This window comes from Ambystoma mexicanum, chromosome 5p (assembly GCF_040938575.1).
Source record: "Ambystoma mexicanum isolate Mex_15411 chromosome 5p, UKY_AmexF1_1, whole genome shotgun sequence".
In the NCBI taxonomy this organism is placed as follows: domain Eukaryota; kingdom Metazoa; phylum Chordata; class Amphibia; order Caudata; family Ambystomatidae; genus Ambystoma; species Ambystoma mexicanum.
The window spans coordinates 1,111,098,263-1,111,119,583 of record NC_090930.1 but is presented as its reverse complement, the minus strand read 5'-3'; the positions used below and the strand labels follow the sequence as shown (position 1 = coordinate 1,111,119,583).

The 21,321-nt window shown below is 49.2% G+C and overlaps 1 protein-coding gene across 2 annotated transcripts in view; it reads left to right on the top strand.

Moving 5' to 3' along the window:
* The window catches only part of KDM1B (lysine demethylase 1B), a 1,796,634-nt gene that overhangs the window by 960,181 nt on the left and 815,132 nt on the right, over nt 1-21,321 (top strand). For both annotated transcript variants that reach the window (XM_069613586.1, XM_069613587.1), the window contains one exon: nt 4,828-4,999. In XM_069613586.1, the coding sequence (XP_069469687.1) occupies nt 4,828-4,999 (172 nt within the window). The remainder of the gene's footprint in view (nt 1-4,827; nt 5,000-21,321) is intronic.

Here is a 21,321-nt window from a genome sequence, read left to right as displayed (position 1 = left end):
AACACTGCCGTACTTGCTGTCACTGGCCAAGGCGGGGCTGGTGCATGCCTCCATCAAAATCCATCTGGCGGCGATCTCCCGCTACACCAGAACTCCGGGGCGGTCATCCCTGTGGTCTCATTGCCTGGTGAAGGAGTTCATGAAAGGACTGTTCCGCTCGTTCCCGCTGGTGAGGGCTCCGGCCCGGTGTGGGAGCTCAACGTGGTGCTGACCAGGCTCATGGGCCCGCCATTCGAGCCACTGCATTCGGCACCGTTGAAGTTCCCATCGTGGAAGACAGCGTTTCTTGTTTCCATCACCTCCGCACGACAAGTGGGAGAGATCCAGGCCCTCTGCTGTAAACCTCCATATCTGACATTCCACGAGACGAGGGTGGTGCTGAGGACGCACCCCTCCTTCATGCCCAAGGTGCTGTCGGACTTCCATCTCAACGAGCCCTTGGTGTTACCTGTTTCCTTCCCGTCGCCGGCTGAGACGACTTTGCACTCCTGTCTGGTGTGCCTCAGTTGGAGATCTGCAGGGCTGCGCCGTGGAGGTCGATAGCACACCTTCACAAGATTCTACTGCATTGACCGGGATTCTAGGGAGGAGTCCAGTGTCGGCCAGGCAGTGCTGCGCAACCTGTTTGCTTGAAGGTGAGCCTCGTGAGGAGATACGAGATGCTTAATGTTGAGCCTTGCCACCTCCCGTGGTTGTGCATGTGTGTACTGCTATGTATTCTTGTATTCATGAGCATGTGAATCCATGCCAAACCCCATGCCGGAGAAGGAACAAGTTAATTACATGTAACTGTTGTTCTCCAGCATGGGTCTGGCATAGATTCACATGCAAACCCTCCCTCCAACCCCTCTGCGGCTCTTCTCTTGGGCCTACTACCACTTTACGTGCTACCAAATCTGAAGATGGCTGCCAGAGGAGGGGCTTAGGTAGAGGGCAGTCATTGGCTGGGGGCAGTATGACCCAGAGACCAGTGATTGGTTATTGGTAGAAAGACAGTTCAGAAACTAAACTGAAACTGATTTTTTTTCTTTACCGAGGATTCCCAGCCTGGCGCCTGGGAATATTCATGAGCATGTGAATCCATGCCAGACCCATGCTGGAGAACAACAGTTACAGGTAGGTAACTTGTTCCTTATGCGTGAATATTAAGTCTTTAATAAAAGTGCTCAAAAATACGTGCCACCAGTTGTGCACCATGTGCTTGTGAGTAGTGTTCAAAAGAAGTTGTTTATCAGTGCAGCCTCTGCATGTTGCCCATCCATGGCCTCCCGCCGGGGTCGCACTGGCATCCCGTCATCGTCGTCGTCCCCATGCTCCTCCTCAGCATTGTCAATGTCCAGGGGCAGTGCAATGTTGCGTCGAATCCACATATTGTGCCACATTGCACAGGCCAGGACAATCTTGCCAACCTTGATGGGGCTATACATAAGTGCAACACTGGATCTGCTGAGACAGTGGAACCTTGCCTTGAGTAGTCCAAATGTCAGTTGTATATTGCCCCTTGTACGGATATGTGAACGGTTGTAGGCCTCTTCATGCATGTTCCGTGGCTGTCTAATGGGCGTCATCAGCCATGGCGTGATGGGGTACCCAGCATCACCTGCATGGGAGTGACAGAATGGGGATTGAATCCATGTGGTGTCAATCTCATGTCAGTGATGTGTGCATGTACACATTTCCCACATATATTTAGCACAAGACATAGCACGTGCCACAGATGACCCTAGTGATTGTTGCTATGTCACATGTAATGCCATGACCATATTCAAATGTTTGGTCACTCATTCGATCTGAGACTGTTTGGCGTGCTCACTGTCTGCAGTCGTACTATGATATGGCCTTCGGTGCTTCTTACATGTATTTTTGCTTGTATGGAAACAAGGGACCTGGCTGCCTACTAGCAACCTCGTATCTTGGACAGTGCTAACAATCTACCTACCGCACCTGCAGCGCCCAAGAGGCCCGGTAGGTAGTGTGCTCAGGGGAGCAACAGCTACTTTATCAACAGTGACAATCCTCCCATGTACATATCCCCACTGCGTACTGTGGCACTCCATGTTTAGGGGGACTTGCAATTTACCAGCACCTGGCTTCCTGTGACACAGAAATCTGTAATGGCCCTGTGGCACCGGTAAGCCAAGTGCATGTAAGGTGTGTGGTGTCTGGCACAACCCCAGCACGGGATAGCTCGAGCTTCCTGCAGGCCTGCGAATTTGGCCCATGTGCATGTTGGCTTTGATATGTCTCTCATATTGATGCACAATCCCACTGCATTGAGGTTGGTGTATGCCCTGTAATGAGCACGTGGTGCTTGCTGACCAGTTTTGTAGGCATGTGTACTGGATACCTGCTGTGGGGTTCATTGATGATGGTGTGTAGGTTTGCATTATTTTGACTTGTCTGTGAAGCAGGCGGTGGGGGATGTGCACAGTCTTTTAGCAGGCACATTTTTATAGGTTTTCTGATGCATTCTGGTACATGTGGTAGTTTTGTGTTGCCTCATTTGACTTATCATTGATAGGTTTTGGGTGTGATCCATATGCCTGTTTGGTACATGCTTTCCATGCCTTTGGAATAAGGGATGCAATGTATTTGTGTTAGGTTGCATTTGCCACATGCTCTGCTGACTGTGTTTCTACCCCCCCTACACATTGGTCATTCTACTCACCCAACAGCCAGGTGCCCTCTGGTAAGTGCCTATTTACACCCTCCCCTGCTCCCCCCACTACACAGAGGTCATGCATTGGTAATTTTACTCACCCAACAGCCAGGTGGGCTCTCCAATGTGCCATGCCATGTACCCTGGCAACGTGGAGTCCCGCAAGACCATTGAGTCGTGTGTGGATCCTGGAAACCGTGCGCAACAATGGGTGATGAGGTGTTCAGCATCACAGACCATCTGCACATTGAGGGAGTGGAATTGTTTGGGGTCTCTATACGCTGCCTCAATGGCATGTCTGTCCACCAACTCCACATGGGTGCAAGCTAACACACCAATGCAGTTGGGCATGCCTGCCAGGGCATGGAAGACCACTTTGGTGGCATTAACCTGTGCAGGGTTTTGGGGTAGGGCGATGTGGTCTGCCACATGGCGCAGCAGTGCATCCAGTACCTGGAACAAGACCCTGGAAAAAACGGTTTCTGATGGCCCGTGTAGCTCACCCACAGTGTGTTGGTATGTGCCGGTTGCAAGGAAGTGCAGTATCAACACTACCTTCAGCAAGGGGGGCGGGGGGATTGCAGGGTGACTATTGATATTATGGTCTCCCTGTCAAGCCGGTACAAGGGGTGGATTTGGCTTGGGGTCAGGTTCCAGGGCGAGGCCCTGATGCGGGGTATTGGTGGCTGCTGTGGGGTGCTACCTGCTGGACATTGATGTTAGTTATGGCCAACTGGTTTCTCATTCGCCTCCTCCGCCTACGCCACCTCCTCTTCCTCTCAGCTGCTTCAGCCTCAATCCCTCCTTGCAGGTTACCCAGCCCAATTGCTGCTACAACGACTGCCAGCATAGTTGTGTTTGGAAGTGGGTTGGGTGTGTTCCTTTTGTACATTCCCAGTGGTCAATGGTGTGCAGCTGGGCTAATTGTGTACAGCTGTGGCATGTTTGCCAGCATGGTTAGGCTGGGGAGGCTGTTTGGTGTGGGTATCCAGTTAATATGTCAAAAAAACTATTTCGAATGACAAAAATGTTGAAAACATTTTACCTAAAAAAAAAAAAAAAGAATTTAGAATCTTTTATTTTTTAATTTACATGTTTTTTTTGTTTCGCGAGTAAAACAAAAGGGTAAAAAATAAAAAATTAAAAAGTGGGTTGGGTGGGGGAACCTCCCCATTTCAAACCAACAATAACAAACAAAAAAAACATTCGAAAACAATTTTTTTAGGTTAACATTTTTCGACATTTTGGCATTCAAAATTATATAATTTGAAATAGTCACTATAAATCGTGGGTGTGGCCCTTTTGTGCATTCACAGTGGTCAATGGTGTGCAGCTGTGCTGGTTTTGGACACCTGGGGCCTGTTGCTGCTAACCTGGCACTGTTTAACACCTGTTCCGTGGTGCTGGTATTACAGGCGCAGTGGTCACAGTGCCACCAGCATTTTTTGGCAGTGTTTCTGTGTAGGCGGGACCCTGAATGTACCCGTTCTACCGCTGTGCCGGTAATTCATGCATGTCCAGCGACTATTTCCACAGTTTATGGTTGCGGTGCTACTGGGTGCGGCAGCACCGTGGGTGTCACTTTGGGGTGACGGCTTTTCCCCACTTGTGACTCTGAATGTGCAGGTCCAGCAAATGGAGCTGGTACGGTGCTAACGGCACCGCTCTTTCCGGCCTGGCATGCTTGTAATTAGGCCCATTGTCTTTTATTTTTTATTTTCTCAGGAATTTCAAGTGATTTTTTCACAGGTTTTTTTTTGCTTTCACTCTAGACAAATGTCATATCTGTTTACTTCTTCGTGTTCTGATACGATGTAATACTGATTCATAAATTGTATTTCATAAGTTACAGTCACAGAGCAAGGTTTTGACTGTAAGGTCACAATCTCAGTATGGCTTCTTGTTATTTTTATGCTACGAACAGTACCTCTTGTAATAAGTCATACGTTAAGCCTTCTGCTGTTCATATAATTCCAAATCTGCCTATTCTATCGCATGTTTCTAATGAAAATTAAATTTAAAATAAATTCTGTTTGACTTCATTGTAAGAGGTGTGGACTATGTCTTTGGGATTAGTATATACATGTGAAGCTTCCTTTTTAAAGTGATTCCATCCTGCTCCAGTTCAAATTATCTTGGAAAACCCAGTTTGTCTTATTTTCTTACAGCTAGGTGTTATAATGCGGCGACTTCGGGAAAGGTGTGACCTGATTCAAGAGGGTGGAAGAATAACTGATCCCACAATAGACAAACGCATGGACTTCCACTTCAATGCCATCTTGGATGTGGTAGCTGAATGGAGAAAAGATAAGACTCAGGACCAGGATGTTCCCTTGGGAGGTAGGAGTGCTTACTACATTATTTTAGATTCAAATCGGTCCAGTTCCAGCCACTTCTGATGTATGTTTAAATTCCCAATGACTGAGCAATCCGCAAAGGACAATAAAGTATTTTATTTGGGTCGGAAAACCCAAAATGGATTGGAGTAAGGGTTATCAATTGTGTTTAATCCTCTGTAAAATAGCATGGGGATTCAAGGACAACCAGGAAATATTGGAGTATTGTTCAGAAAACACATAGCTATACTCCTGACAGCACTGTGGTCCTCAGTCCTAAGTTCTACTTTTTAACTGTTTTTAGTCAGGACTCAGTTCTCCTGGCAAGTGCTATTGCTCTCACAGCTCTTGGCACTACAGAATTCCAGGAACCCGTTCAGGCAGCTGCTACGTTAGCCCTCCTGGGCAGTGGTTTCTGTCAAGACCAGCTGCTTGTTGAAATAACCCCTGTCACCCAGGTGCAAGTGTGAGAGGTCTCCTAGCACTGGGATACTTTCCGCCTGAGAGCACAGCTTGCAGAATCCAGTGATAACTTGCCAGGCTAGGGGCTCGGATTAAATGGCAGGAGCATGAACACCAGCAACGCTGGAATCTGGTGTAAGGTGCAGATAAACCTAAAATGTCGACATACTCCTACTAGTTGTGTGACTGTCCATATGCCAGGATACCCGCCCAACGACAGAAGAATCCAGCGGACGCCTAAGTCCCAAGAAAGACGCAAGGACCTTACTCGGATGGCACAAGGACGCAAACTAAGGAAACAACACAATCCAGGATAGAGTTCCAATTGCAAAACCATGGAAGGAAGAAATCCAAAGTTTGAGGGAAATCCAAAAGCAATCCAGTACACAAGCAATAATCTTTCCAGGAAGAAAGGCTACCAAAACCCATGGAACGCAACTGTCAAGGAAGTTCCCGAGGCAAAAATCCATTGAGCAGAAGGAAGTTCTGAAGTGCAGAGAACCCAGGAAGTTCAAAGGCATCACAGCAGAAGGGAAAGGCAAGGGCAATCCGAGAAGCAAGGCAAGGAGTCAAAAACCAGCAAGAAACAGGCTACAGAAAAAGGTAAGTCAAAATGCTACTCAAGTCCCAGGAAAAACAGTTGTGGAGCGTTGCATCCCCTCTAACCTCCGTAGCGGGGAAGCAGCATTTGCGGGACACACTGGGGAGCGCAAACGTGATGACGCATGTGCTCTGGTGACTGGACTTGTGGGAAATGCAGTCCCCTGAACCACTGCGGGTGTGACAGTGAATCGCGTTGCAAATGGAGCAGGGCAGTGCGCTGACCTAGACGCCACGGTATGCACCATTGCCCTGCCGGAGGTCACCCAAGTCCCCTGAATCCACCCAAGAACCGTTGAGTCCTGACAGTTGCTTTGCTCATTGCTGACAGTCTATTTCTTCATTGTGTGTCCTGGGTTGATTTTCAGGCTGCAGTCATTATGAGCCTCCGTCCATGGAGGGATGCTGTGGAATGGGACACCTGCTCCCCACTTTGGTCCCTTCAGTTTTGGCCTCTGACTTTGTGTGTATTGTGAGGTGTGGAGCAGCTCAGCAGCTTGTAGGTTGGAAGTCTTGGATGTCCTTGGGCTTTAGTCCTCCTTCAGCCATCAATGTGTTGGTCTATAAGAACCTTGGTCTTTGGGCAAGTCTCTCGCTAATTCCTTGTTGAGCTTTCACCGGTCGTTTCTCTGCATATTATCATCTAGGAGTCTCTCCCTCTTTTGCTCATAACAATCTAACCCCACTTAGGTTCTTTAGTGGGTCATAGCTGTGTTAGCCTACCAGCATCTAGATTAGGGCTCCTACAAGCCTGGCCATGTTTCTGGCCCGAATGGTCTCAACATTTATTCCCAGATGGAATTTTTTATCGCACTTGGTTGAATTCCTCCTGGTTTGGCTTGTTCTATCAGTATATGGAATAGGCTTCTGGCTAGCCTAAGACTATTCTTAATTTTATTTCTCTCATTGGCTTTGCCCCTACAAGTCTTCGGGCCCAGGTCCACAACACTCCCAGAGCCCTGGGTCCCTGGCTGCTTCTCCCCACTGGTTGACCCTCTGGACTGTTCAGTGTTGGTAGCTTTTACTGAATCTACCTTGCCACCTCCACATACTTTGCTCTTATTCAGTCCTTCTCTGATGACTTTGATTTTCCTCCACAAAGTGCTTTACTTTTCCTCTTTTCTCCTTTCTCCATCCCTGTGTTCTTTTTCTCATTCAAACCCTTCCTTTCTTTCCTTCTTTGTCCCCTCACCACACCGCTCTCTGGAATGACTCCACTCTATCCTCTTGTACCCCCCCCTCCATGTGTAGCCAGTAGTGGATGCTTTACTTCTTGTCAGTGTAAAGACCAGAGGAGGGTCTGTACTTCCGCTCTCTATATTGTAGAGGAGAGACACAGATACCCCTGCCAAGATTCTCTAGTATTGGTAGACGAAGTCGAGCAATCAAGGCCTAGCTTCTCAGGAGGTGATGCGAGCTGGTTCTTTAGTGTAGTCCCCAAGCACCCACAAAGGAATGTCCACACACTGTATTCATTAAAACACAGTCTTTATATAATTAATATTCAAGGTCACATACACTATCACGATAACTCACTTTGTACTCCGAAAATCAACAATGGTAAATATATACAATTCTAAAGTGGTACCACTAACGTTATTAGATCTCAATAAAGTGCATACGGTCAGAATGACACACAGATCAAAATAAGGAGGAAACCAGCAGTAGAGAGAGGAAGGAAACAAGATGGTTGAACACTTGGCAGAATACTGGTGCTGCTACCTAGACACAGTTTTGTGTGGAGATCCCCCCCCCATCTGGGCAACCTGTAGAAGAAAGATACAAGCCCAGTCTGTATATTGTTCACACTAGACTTTCCAATAGTTCTGCAACCCCAAAGTAGCTTGGCGATGTAGAGTTCCGTGTCAGGGAATTGACGGCCCTTCTTGAGTGTCCTCCCTTTCAGACAGGAGTCACGGGCCGTCGAACGTCTGACGGAGAACAGGTCGAGCTCCGACGGTGAAGTGGCCGCGTCATTCCTAGCGGTGCAAGGAAGAGGCGTGCGGGGCACCTCGGTGTCGATAGTGCTGGACCGCAAAGAGTTGAAGAACTATGGCCCAGCAAGGGCGTCGAGTCTTCGGCGTCTGTGGTCTTTGGGTGGCGGGAAACCCACCAGTGGATGCTCCTCGGCGCGTCAACGGTCAGGCCTTCTTCGGCAGGATACAGCCGCGACGATGCGGGTGAGAGCCTCCTTGGATCAATGAAGTTCTTAGGCAACGAGAGCACGGCAGCTCCAGTCTGCGACGGCGGTCGGCAACAGTGGCGGACAACAGTCCGGGCGCTTCTCCTTGGAGTTCCGCAGCAATTCCTGTATCAGGTCGGCAGCCTGTCGAAGGTCTGTCTACCAGGGAGCTTAGGCAAAGATCAGCTGTGCATGATGGTCCCTCGTAGCTCGGGAAGAGGGCACCTTACCAGGTCCTCTCTGGGTAAGTCCTTGAGGCACAGCAGCTTTCAGATTGCGAAGGAGAGCAACAGCAATTGTTCTTGTCCAGCAGGGCTTCAAGATCAAGCTTCAGTTGCTCCAGTTACTCGTCGTAGCGGACTTCAGCTTCTGAACATGAATCCTAGCAGTGAGAGGTCCCCAGATATACTGTTGATCTCCCATTCATTCCGCTGGGTCATACTCAAGCATCCAATCACGACTAAGGTCATTCATGTAGGCAGGCAGCCAATCAGGCACACGGGGCATTCAGGCCATTCACTTCTCTCCAGACACTCAGAACAAGTTATGCGTATTGGGACAAGTTCCAAGCCATTCAACACTCCAAGCTGCATTCATACCGGTTTCGGGCAGGGCTGTCTCAACCATTGTGTCAAACACCAGATACTAGACGGTCACAACACAGAATGCGTATTCGTCACACACTCCATTCACCCAGGTCCCACCCACAGGTGTACCCACAAAATACGGTCGTTGAGAAGGCTCCAGCCAGTCTGGTCGGCACTTACCCACGCTACCATATATGGAACTTCCACCCAACAGCCAGTCAGGGGGAAGGGACAGAGGCAGGGCTTCCCGGGACATCGGGAAGATCAAGGTAGCAGGTGATGGAAGGCAAGAGGCCATGGGGGCCATTTTGTCTCCATCGGGAATCTACCGATTCCAATGACCGGGCCTGGGCATCCCAAAAGGGAGGACGCTCAGGGCACCAATCATTTCAGCACGGAGCTGCCACCAGCCTGTGCCCTACTCTGTGGGTCACACACAGGTGCCCAAAAACATACACTAGGGACACAGCGTTGTACCCATGGGTGCCGGAAGGGTATCCCATGGGTCTGTTCACCAAACTAAAAGAGAGAGAGCTGCAGCGCCAGGAGTCCCACATGAACTCCTGCGCGGAGAACACAACAGAACACACGATAAAAAGCAGTAAAGGACAAGGATACGGAGGCCCTGTCCCTCCAATGCATTTCCAGCATCACAGTCAGCCCTTGGCTTCACGACCTGAGGGTTAGAAAGGGGGGTCTGCCATTGTGGAGTCAGGAGGCATAGTATTGCCGGCTGCCTGACTCCTTTATGATGCCTCCCTTATGTGCGTGCCTCTGTTCTCCTTGGGTCGTGGCAGTGTGTTTTCTCAATTCCTTCCATCTCTTGATCTTCTACAAAACACAAATGAACTTGCATTTTTGGTGCAGATTGCGATCCACGCTCGCGTCCCTTTTTTCAGCCCAGAGCCAGGAGCCATGATCTCGATCTCTGCCCAGAAACCACAGGTGCCCAGATTCCTCAGGCTGACTCGTTCCAAAATGTTAGGAGACCATGTGTGGCCATAATCATGAGGAGGTGAAGAATCTGAAGAGGCCATTTTTGAGATTCCAATATACCTCCTCTGTCATTGCGATTTGCCTGCCCTTTATCAAAGCCTTACCAAAGTGAGGCTGCATGGTTTCCTGTTCTAAGGGTCTTTTGATATGGGCAACAACAGATTAAGTCTGCTGAGCCACCCCTAGATGCATTGCATAATTTCTTATATGGTTGAGAATTAAAGCAGTTCCCAGCAGGATGGGCACTATTCCCCTCTTCAGAGGATGCGAAAAACCCAATGTTTTAGCCTTAACTACTTTTTGAACTGTTATAATCTTCAATGGTACCCTGCATGATCTTGAGTTAGCCACTGAGGGATAGATAGGTTACAGATTTTTTGGTAAATTAATCTACCCATTAACTACCGTCTTCAGTTTAATTTAATGTGAAACACTCTGTCAAGTGCACTTACATACCTGACATTAGGAAATCTGAATCGTGACAGGGGTAGGAAAAACCTCTCTGTACTTTCCAATGCTGTTGAAAAAACACAATGGGCCTCATTACGACCCTTGCGGAAATGGAAAAATGATGGCGGAAATGCAATACCGCCATCGAACACCGCTCGTTGCGATCATGACCCGTCACCGTAAAGTACGATGCCATTAGCGACACCGCAGTGAACGGCAACGCTAACTGCACCAAGTACGCGCACGCGCGCCTTGCAAAACCGGAATCACCGCCATGGCGCAACGGTACGCGAATTCTGACCCTAGCGGACATGTACTGAACGCCATCAAGCACGTCGTAAAGTACCATTCCGCCATGGCGAGAAATACGGCAACGCGAACCAACCGTAAATGGCCCACTGAGTGCCTGTACTCCACTCCCTGGCCTCATTGCACAACTCCTGGCAGGCGCAATGTACACACACTATGCAACCAGTGAAATCCACTATTCACCCATGCATGCCAACGTAGAAAAGCATGCAGGGGCTCAAAGCGCCCCGTGAGTGGGCATCCATGTACGGCATGTCACCATAGCCGTACTGACGCAGCACAGGCATGTGAAGGTACAACACATCAAAATGAAAATCAAGAACACATGACACAAAACAACAGTAGTCCCCCATCGCTTGCCACCAGCGCAAGGCAACATCCACAACAGCATCCTGAGGGGGATTGCACCAGCCCTGTACTCATGCCAGTAAACAAACCAACCATCAGCAGAAGCATGTACCACACAAGTCGGCAGAGTGACTGAGCAGCCAGGCCCATCCCAAGAGGGGCCGATGGGAGCTGCAGGGCACAGATGGCATCAATACAGAAGCTATTCCAATGGACATGACCCCAGTCCCCCTCCAACAAACGCACGCAAACACAGTCACCTGTGACCAGCCACATTCTGAACAACCCATCATTCCACCAATCGACCTGGCTGACAGGCACCAGTCGGCCAAAAGCCAATCCCCCGCCCCTGAACAGCACATCATGTAAACAGACACAATGGCAGCCTCTATCCGTGACCATACTGTGCTACGTAGGCAAACGCGGCCAGTACTGTACCACACAACTCAACTCAGAAGGCGGAACACAAAGCAGATCATCATGCAATACATACCGCCACAAAGCGAAAATCGCCACATCACCTGCAAAGAACAACGCAACACGACAAATATCGGAATACAATTTAAATGCACATCCAAATGACAAAGGCCCCACATCAATTTGCAAAATCCCACCAAAACAACCATCATCACCGAGGGCTGCATCTGCAATAATTGACCGGCTTCCACTTGTGTGACGCCCTGTACCATCATGGCACACAGGGCTTACATCAACGTTCCAAAAGGCAACATGGAAGCGGCAAGAACCGCAGGTCCGTCCCATGAGGCAGGCACTAGTCGAGCTGAAAGGCCGAAATGTTGCACCTAGCCACCAGTACAGCGTAAGGGCATGTGGCCCATTGGCGATCGTCCCATATGATCGAAATGGTGCTCCACTGATTCACCCGAAGCTGCAGGAGTCGAGAGTAAAAACCATCTGGAGGAGTGGCGTAGAGATGGCATCTGCAATAGGGCAGGAGATACCTGTCACCCAAAAGAAACACAAATCAACCGATTGCATTACGGGACTCATGATGCATTACAATCTTCATTCAACACACCAAATCCACACCCATATGCATGCTAGCCCACTCCAAAGGAATATACACACCCCTAATCCAGTATCGAATCACAACGAAACCAATCGAGCTAAATACACCATTGGCAACGTCGGTTACTGTGCATGCGTCCGTCAAGATAGAACCCATGACATGGGATTAGTAACGTGCCTAGACACAAGTGTATGAAGGCGCGTCGAGACAGGGAGGATCCGACAAGGGCAGAGAGACGTATGTCCCACTATGGCAGCCTTGCATCACATAACGCAGGGGAAGGGGAGTGAACCAAGAAACCCATGTACATGGCAGACCCTGAACGGATTCATCAGTCCATGCATCCACACATCATTCCCTCATCCCGCAATGAAAACGCATGAATATTCACTCACATAATATGTGAAACTTCCATCGCGTCTGTGCGTAATGCAGTCCGCAAAAACCACTGTGCCCCTGGCCGGATCTGTAGTGTTGTGAAGCAAGATGGATTTGGGAACGTCCTGCCTCATCGTCCACTACGCTATTGCGCATCCCATTCAATTCATATCATTCATTGCCTGCTCGTTATGGGCCATGTCCCAAGGACATTCTACAATAGAACGTTACATTTCCAGCCAGACCTGTGGGCGTATCCTCGCCGCTACTTCAAAACCAAAAATGCTGGCCTTCGAATTCCTCACTTGCAACATTACGTCGAAAAGGCTTCTGTGAACGCTTGCATTCACAATTACATCAATGTAGTGCGGCTGTGTGTCATGATGCTAACTGGCTGCAATCACAAATGGCACGCCACGCCCGTCGGTGAAGTACGTTACTGTGCTGCATGAGGGTCGGCCATCGATCGAGCCCTACATACCACTGACTCTTCACAGGTATGTAAGCGGCTGCAATCATAGCATGTGTAACAATGGGAGCATAGCATGAAAATCAGTCAAAGTACATCACACTGCCATCGGGATTTGATACATGATTCCAATCCCAAGATGCCATGCGGCCAAATGCAGCCTTACGTGCGGGCCGTGCTCGACCAGAAGGGATTGCATCTGCCACAGATTCATTCAATCAGCACAGGTGGAGGCCATACAGGCCGACAGCACATATATTGCAGACCCAAACCCCTCCCACAACCACTCCCACTCCAAAATGCTACCGGCAGGACTAGCGATGTTGGGCCTGGGGTACCAGATAGCACTGCAAGTGCTACAACTACAAGAAGACGACGAACAACAACAGGTACAACAACCGGGCGCACAGGGGAGACGGAGGAGAAGGAGGAGGAGGAGGGCAAGGCAGGGTCAGCAAGGCCCACAAGCACTGCCACTACCACCACGCAGGCGGCCCGCAATCCCACGCCTCCGAGCTGATCCGTTCAACCTCACTGCTGAGCAGATCCACACCCTCTACCGTTTGGACCGGGACACCATAATCGCCATTGTGGACATGACACATGCTGACCTCGTGAGCATGATAGATAGCCCAACCGCCATCCCACCCCTACTGAAGGTGGTGTCTGTACTCCACTTCCTGGCCACAGGCACCTACCAGCACACAGTGGGACAGTTGCATGGCATTTCACAGCCACTGTTCTCACGGACACTCTTCCAAGTGCACGATGCCCTCCTGAAGCACGCCGACGACCACATCACACTACCACGCACGTACCAGGAGATTACCAACGCTAAAGTGGGATTCCATGCACTTGGCGGCATCCCGGGTTGCATTGGTGCCATCGACTGCACCCATGTTGAATTGGTTGTCCCACATGCCATGGAGGTCCAGTACCGCAACCGGAAACAATTTCATTCAATCAATGTGCAAATGGTGTGTGACTCCAACAAGATATTTACGCATTGTTGTGCCAGATTTCCAGGATCTACCCATGATTCTATGGTCCTGAGGAACACAAGAATACCACGCTACATGGAGCGACACGCAGGGCACAGATCCTGGCTACTCGGTGAGTCTCATTTCATGCATGACATCGTGGCCCATTTGATGCGTCAATGACCTTGCAGGGGGGGGGGGGGGGCTACTTAGCACTATCATTCCACTGACACCCTTTATTCGTCTCATACAGGTGATGCCGGGTATCCACTGAAGAGATGGCTCCTTACACCAATCCGGAACCCACAGAACGAGCATGAGGAGGACTACAACCATGCCCACTCACGTACCCGTGTGGTCATTGAACAGGCATTCGGCCTACTGAAGGCTCGTTTCCGCAGCCTCAGCAGGTCTGGCGGGGCACTCATATACAGCCATGAGAAGGTTTCTAAGATGGTCATGGCATGTGTCATGCTGCACAACATGTGCATACGTAGGAATGTGCCCATGCCCCCTGACGCTGTACTGCATGCACCTGAAGATGATGATGATGATGAGGGTGGGGATGTGGAGGCACCTCAAGGAGTCCATGAGGCACAGGATGCACGTGCAATCCGACAGAGCATCATAGATGCATGCTTCTAGCAACCACGCATGGTGCCTATTACACGGAAAGGGGACCTGTGGCACTGTGTGTGTGTAGTACAGGCACATTGTGGACTGTACGCCTATGAAGGCCTCGTACGCAAATATCAATGTCCACACATGTCATTGGATGATAATGAGGTGCTGTATTGTTAATGTGATTTGATTTATACACCCTATGGACCCGCCACCCAGTGAAGCCCAACACACCCCCTCCACCCTACTACCTCCCCCCCCAACACCAGTGTCCAAATATGCATGCTGTCCGTGGGTAGACGCTATTGCAAGCCCCCTCTACGGGTATCAGGGGCACCCCTGCCCGTGGAGCGCAGGTTCCTGCCAGATCTGCGTTGGGGGCTGCCCTGGACGGAACTTGCCACGGATGAGGTCTCTGCCTGCTCGCGTCCATGCATGTCTCTGAGGGTTTGTGAGAGCTCCGAGAGCACACGGCGCACAGCAGCAAGTTCAGCACAGACGTCTTTGGACGTCGCATGCAGTTCCCCCCTCAGGCTCTCGGTGCTTTTCTCCATTTGTGCTCTCAGGCTCTCGGTGCTTCTCTCCATTTCTCCCCTGAGGCTCTCACTACTTTTCTCTATTTGTGCCCTGAGTGTCTCGGTGGATGTTTCCATGGCTGCCCTGGAACCCCCGCATTCATTTGCATGGTCCTTGAGTAGCGTGGACGCTTCCTGCTGTTGCTCGATCAGCAGGTCGAGGGACTGTTGCCTCTGCTGGGCCATGGACATTTGCGGTGGTGTGACAGGGGGGCTGCTCAACACATGTTGCCTTGGCACAGGACTTGTGGGGGTTGGCCAGTCGTCGTCTTCAGGGTGCCCCTGCGTGGTTTCGTCATGGTGTAGGGGATGGGACATGCAGGGGGATTGGGAAAGGTCATGGATGGTACCTACGTCGCCAGCACTGTTTTCCGTGTCGGAGCATGCTGGCATGACAGCTGTGTCCCCTATGGTGCTGCTACCACCAGAGGCGGTGCCATCAGATACGTTCTTTGGGGGGACCTGTGGTGCTGGGGTTGTGGACTTGCTGGCTGCTGGGGTGCCTGTTGCAGTCCCCTCCAGTGTGCTGCCACTTGATTCCTGCTGCTGCCGTGTCTTGATCCTTGCACCTGAGGTGGAGGCTCTTGGGACGTTGGTCCTGGCCCTCTTTGCAGGCGTGCTGGTAGGGGTGTCCTGCAGCTCGTCGTTGGTATCGGACCCTGTGGTGGAGTAAAGAGGGGCGAGCGTTAGTTATGGGTCTGTCGGATTTGGAATGGCAACGTATCAAATGCATTGGGGTGGTACATGAGGCTGATTTGGGACTGGGCCTTGGAGGTGGTCTCATTTCCGTGTGGATTGAGGATGCATTCATTTGGCTGCCTGCAGTTAGGGGGTGCATGCTGCACATGTAGGGGTTGTTTATGGCTTCTTGATTGATTTGTTTGTTCATTCTGACTTTTAGAGGGCGCTGTCAGGGCTAAGTATGTATTGCACTATGGGGTCACATGGTACTGCACATGTTCGTGGTTTGTGGATTTCGCATTGTTTCTCTTGGCCAACCTACCTGATTCTCCGGATGTCGGCACTCCTTTCTCCATCCCTCCGACTCCCTCTATGCTCTCCATTCCTATGGTGGAGGCGCAGATTTCCTCCCAGGGGGTCAACTTGATGGGCGACTCTGAACCCCCCCCGGTAGCTGTGGCGATGTTCCTGTTCGCAGAAAGTATGCTGCGTACGCGGATCCGCAGGTCGTCCCACCGCTTGCGACATTGCTGTGGCGTGCGGGGTGTTGTCCCCACCGCACTTACGCGCTGTGCCACCAGGACCCATATGGCCTTCTTGTTGGCAAGGGCCGTCCTGGTCATTTGACTGGAGAAGACGACGGCGGAATTTTCCTGTAGGGTCTCGGTGAGCACGGTCAGTTCCTCTCGGGAGAAGTGTACCTGCCGCTTGCGGTCACACGCTTTCTTGGCTACCTTTCCCATATTTATTTTTTTAACTGGGGTTGCTAACGGGTTGGGATGTGTGTCAGGGTCGGATTTTTTATGGTTGTGTTGGGATTCGGATTTTATAGTTGTGCGGCGTGCTGTTTCCCGTTCCGGCCACATGCTTTTACTTCCGTTTCCGTATATTTACGGTGGCCGTAATTTGCGGTGCACGCTCGTTACGGTGACCGCTCATTACGGTGACCGCTAAGATGGGTGGCGGTATTGCACCTGGTGCAGCGTACGGCGGCGGTAAGGGCCGTTTTGGGGTCATTTCCGCCATCGCAGCCTTTCGGATTCCGCCATGGCGTAATGCTCGTGCCCGATGGGTCGTGATTGGCCGCACTTTGCTCCTTCGTGCAATGGCGGAAACGCTATTTACGCTGTTGCGGTCCGGTCAGTCAATTTCCGCAAGGGTCGTAATGAGGGCCAATCAGTTAATATTGTGTTTTCAACCAAATTGATCAGTTGTGTTTTTGCATCTTCTTCTTGATGGATTGCCTCTGGTAACCATCAAGGCGACAGTGGTTTGGCTGTGTTGAGATGGCATGAGCCTTGGTATCCTGTAAACCTTTAAAATCCAGAATAGTGGACCTACCACAGCGTGCCTCTTATTAGTTCATTGCTAACTCTGTGTTGCTCCTTTTAGTGACCTTAGGAGGATGGGAATGCTGACTAATTGGTGCAGGGTTTGTAAACTAGGGTCTGCAATGTTTTTTGGCAGCAAGTGTACTGTATTGTTCAGAGGAAAATTGCGTATCATTTCGGTACTGGGCTGCCCTTGTGGGTGGGACAAAGAGTGATCTGCAAATGGATATTTCTCCTCTATGAAGGATGCTGTGAGCTAAAACGTGGTTGTAGACCCTCCTGAGTGGAAGAAATTCCATAGGACTGTGTATTTGACCCATGTTCGTTCTCAGTAGAGGGGTTTCCACAACCCTTTTCAATACTGTATTAAGCCACCACGTTGTGTATGCCAAATTGATTTGTAAAAAAAACAGTTGATGTTGCATAGAGTATCTCTTTCTAGCGCCACAATTGAGTAAAATGGGTTTAGTTGTATACAACAGAAGTAGCTTTGGTCAATGCATGCAGCTTGTCTTTTTTAACTGTTTTATTTAAAGGGCTGTTGCATCATATTAAATTTTCCATTCTTACCAATATGTTTTGATTTGTAGGACATTGGTTATTGAATTGGAAATTGTTTAGTTGCATTGGACAGTTAATGCAAGTAACCTATCCTGTTTTGTAAGATACTCAGGGACCATCTTTCATCCTCTTTATGCATATCCTAAGACGTAGGGAAGTACCCAGTGGGGATGGCTGCTTGATCCTGAATCTAAATTGCATACTACTGCTGGGAATTCGGTTCTATGTATACATACATTTCCAGATATGTAACTGTTATTGTTGCTTTTTTTGCTGCTTGACAAACATGACTTTACCACAACCCACAGTTTGTTGTATTGAATGCATACATCATAAAAGGGTGGTGTATATAAAAACAGTGGCTACTCCTGTACATTTTAGTAGGTCTGGGGCTGATGCGAGACACCATTATCGTGGTTGAGGATACTTTTGGGAGAAGGGAAGGCAGGATTGCCTCAGTTTGGTTGAATATAAAGATAACATCAATGAAATACCTATGAAGGCATCATGAAGAAAGACACAGACAACAGACTTAAAGTTCAAACCGAAGATATTTATTATCTTAAAAGCAAGGAAGGCTGAAGGCGTAACTTGCCCTAGGCTGAGGTGGGATTTCCCTACCTGAATGAACCTAAGGAAAGTCTGAGTGAAAGAGTTCAACTTAAAAGGCCAAATCTTATCCTTGCCCTCACAACTAAAGCTAACAAGAGTCTAGGGATGTCAAAATTAAAAGAAACAGTGTTCAACTCAAAATTCTGAACTTCTTCCAGTTCACAGCTTTCTTTCAGCTCCCCTTCCCCAAGCTTAAGAAAGTTCCCAAAAAAAGTCTCAAAGTTTACCGTTCTCAAGTTCAAGTTGATATAGTTCAGAACTAATCTTTGGGGTTCCCTTCCCCAAGTTTCATGTAACATAATCGAAAACAAAAAGGGTCTTCAGACTCAGTTCCCCAAGGCAACAAGTGTGGTCCAAGACATCAACTTCGCTACTTACACTTGCTTTAGTCTTTCAAAAAGTCTTAACAAAACACTAGGTCAACCTGCCCCTCGTTCTGGCTTATTTGGTCAGCTAATTTGCAGTGGTTTGTTAAGTTTATACTTAGTTTAGTATTCAATCGATATTTGTTCGCTTACATTCATGGACTGTTGTTACCTGGTGGTCCTATGGGAGCGCCCCGGTGCTGGAGCGCCTGTCTGACACTCACCAGCCTTCCGCGCCTCTCCCTGGTGATTTCTGCGCCTTCCTCTCGGCTTTTGAAACCCGGAAATCCACCAGCATGAGGTTCGCTTGCTCGCTGTGTTTCCTTCCTCAAACTGGCACCTCTGATGCTTCTTGATGCAGGCGAACAGTGTCCTCAGTTCTCCGGGCTCCCAAGCAGCTCCTGCTGCTCACGCTGGGTTTTGAAGGCTCCCAGGCTGGTGGGGAAATACACAGCCCACTCCGATCTGGTCCCACAAGTCTTCTGGGAAAACAGCCGGCGTCCTGGTTCTTTCTCCGGTCACACCACGGCTGCCTCCTCACAAGGGTCTCCTGCTGTTTTCCCAGACGCAGGTCTCACTTACTGAGCTGGTCTTTTTATACACCTGCAGCCCTTTGACAGGCTGCAGATGTCCATACTTCATTAGTCCTGCCTGACCATAATTGAAGGGACATGCCTGACCCTCACAGCTCCTTGCAGGCATCTTCCTCGTCCCAGTACCAAAGTGGTGAAAAGGTGTAATCTACATCACCTTGTTGCCTCTTCTTTGTCCCAGTACTATGAAGTGTCACATGTGGGGAAATTAGGGGAGCTGGATTATAATAGCCCATAAAGGTTGGAGGAGGGTTAGGTTGGTCGTCTAGGAAAAGGGGGATACCATGTCTCTCCCAGCGGCACCCCACCCAAGTGATCCTCCCTCGCTTTTTCACACGCAGGGTCAGGATCCAAGAGCAATGGCTTTTCTCTAGCCACCTCCATAGAGGATCCAAGGGGAGCAGGAGTGAGAATACTCTCAGGTTTCTCACATAACAGAGCTAAGGATGACACCACGATTAACATTAATGAACTGTGCTGTTTACCAAACTATGTATGCAGCTAAAATGTTTTTTCAGTTCGGTTTAATACATTTCTTTTTTTTTTAAACTTTGGTTTTATTAACATTTTCTTAGACAAACAGTGGGGCGTCAAGCTTATTCTCATGAAATCAAATGACGGGCCCGAAGGCTTCTGCCCCACCACCCCAATGCAGTCCCACCCCCCTAACCCAAAAGAACAAAAACCCCACATCGGGGCTTTGAGCTGTAAGCTTTTCTAATCTGGAGCTTAGAAGCGAGCGTGAGCGTTGACTTCTCGTATGGTTGTTGTTCGTCTGCCGATTCCCACGCCATGGGCACCCACACCTTTCCCAGTTCCACGTTACGGATCAATGGACATCCCATCCCCAGGTCTGTTGCACCCCGTACCAGTTCGCTTGGAAGGAGGCCGGGACATTGTTCACCATTGCCGTCAGTTTGTCCATCAAGAACATATTTTTGACCTTCTTTAGCCATTCCACCTTGGAGGGAGTTTCTGGGCTCTTCCATTTTTGGGCGAGGGCAACTCTACCCGCTCGTAGCATTGTTTCCCACATTCTTGGATACCTCAATGTGTCCGTGTCCTCTGGGGGGAGGCCCAGCAGCATGGTCAGAGGGTTCTGGGGGAGCATTTCCTCAGAGATTTCAGCGATCCAGCCCCTTACCTCCTCCCATTAATACATTTCTACTATTTTTTATTGCAGCTCTCTAATGTGGTTAATATTTTTCAAAATAAAAATAATAGATTTTATTAATGTAGCATCAACTCCTGAGGTCTTGGACGGGCTCCAATGGTAATGGCCTGCCAGCCTGAACCTTCTGCGTGGGCTTTGGCAACGGCTCAGGCTATTAACACTGAAGCCCCGGTAGACTATGGTAGTTAAGGCTATTAACACCATGAGCCGACGTCCTTCGTGGTGATATTCCTTTCGTCTTTTAGTGGGAACCCGTTGTTGCGTGTCTCACTCGTGCTGACTTTCCATGGAAAGAAACAGCTTATCAAAATGGTTGCCTGGTAAACACAGAAGGGACATTGTCAGCAGTCTGCTTCCATGGCAGCCGGTGAGAGCATGGCAGGATGCACCATAGCGTGACTTGTTGGGGCCACTGCCCAGAGTGCTGTTAAAAGGCTTTATCGTCATCATTTTCATGCTCCAACTTTGTTATTAATCTATACTTTGCAATAGCCTAATTTCATGCCACTGAAGAGAAGTAACCTCAGTGTACATATATTTATTGGCTTTCTAGTAAATTATTTGTTAAGTTTCTTGCTTGCTGATGCAAACTGCCATGCTTTTTGATATGATTGTATGCAGATAGAAATAGCCAGCACTCCCAGTTCAGTTTCATCTTGTCCTTAGAAAGTTGGAACACTGTGACCTGCATCTTTCATGAACTTTATTGCTTGTGGATACTTTATTGATGATAGTTAATTAACCTCTGTGCAGCATTGTTGAATTCTTCCAGCCACCACTTAAAGATACTTAAATGGTCTCCTATGACCTCTCCCCATTCATCAATCCCTTATGGCATTGATTCAAAAAGTGAACGCATATGGCAACATTTCTGACACAGGACATCATTCGCATTTGCTTCCTTCCCAATTGTCGATGCTTTTCTCAGTGTGGACAGGGCAGGCAAATTGTTGCTCATTTTTTCTCTTCATAGGTTTTTTCGTCTTCTAGAAAAACTCTCCCTGCACCTATTCCTCAGAGTA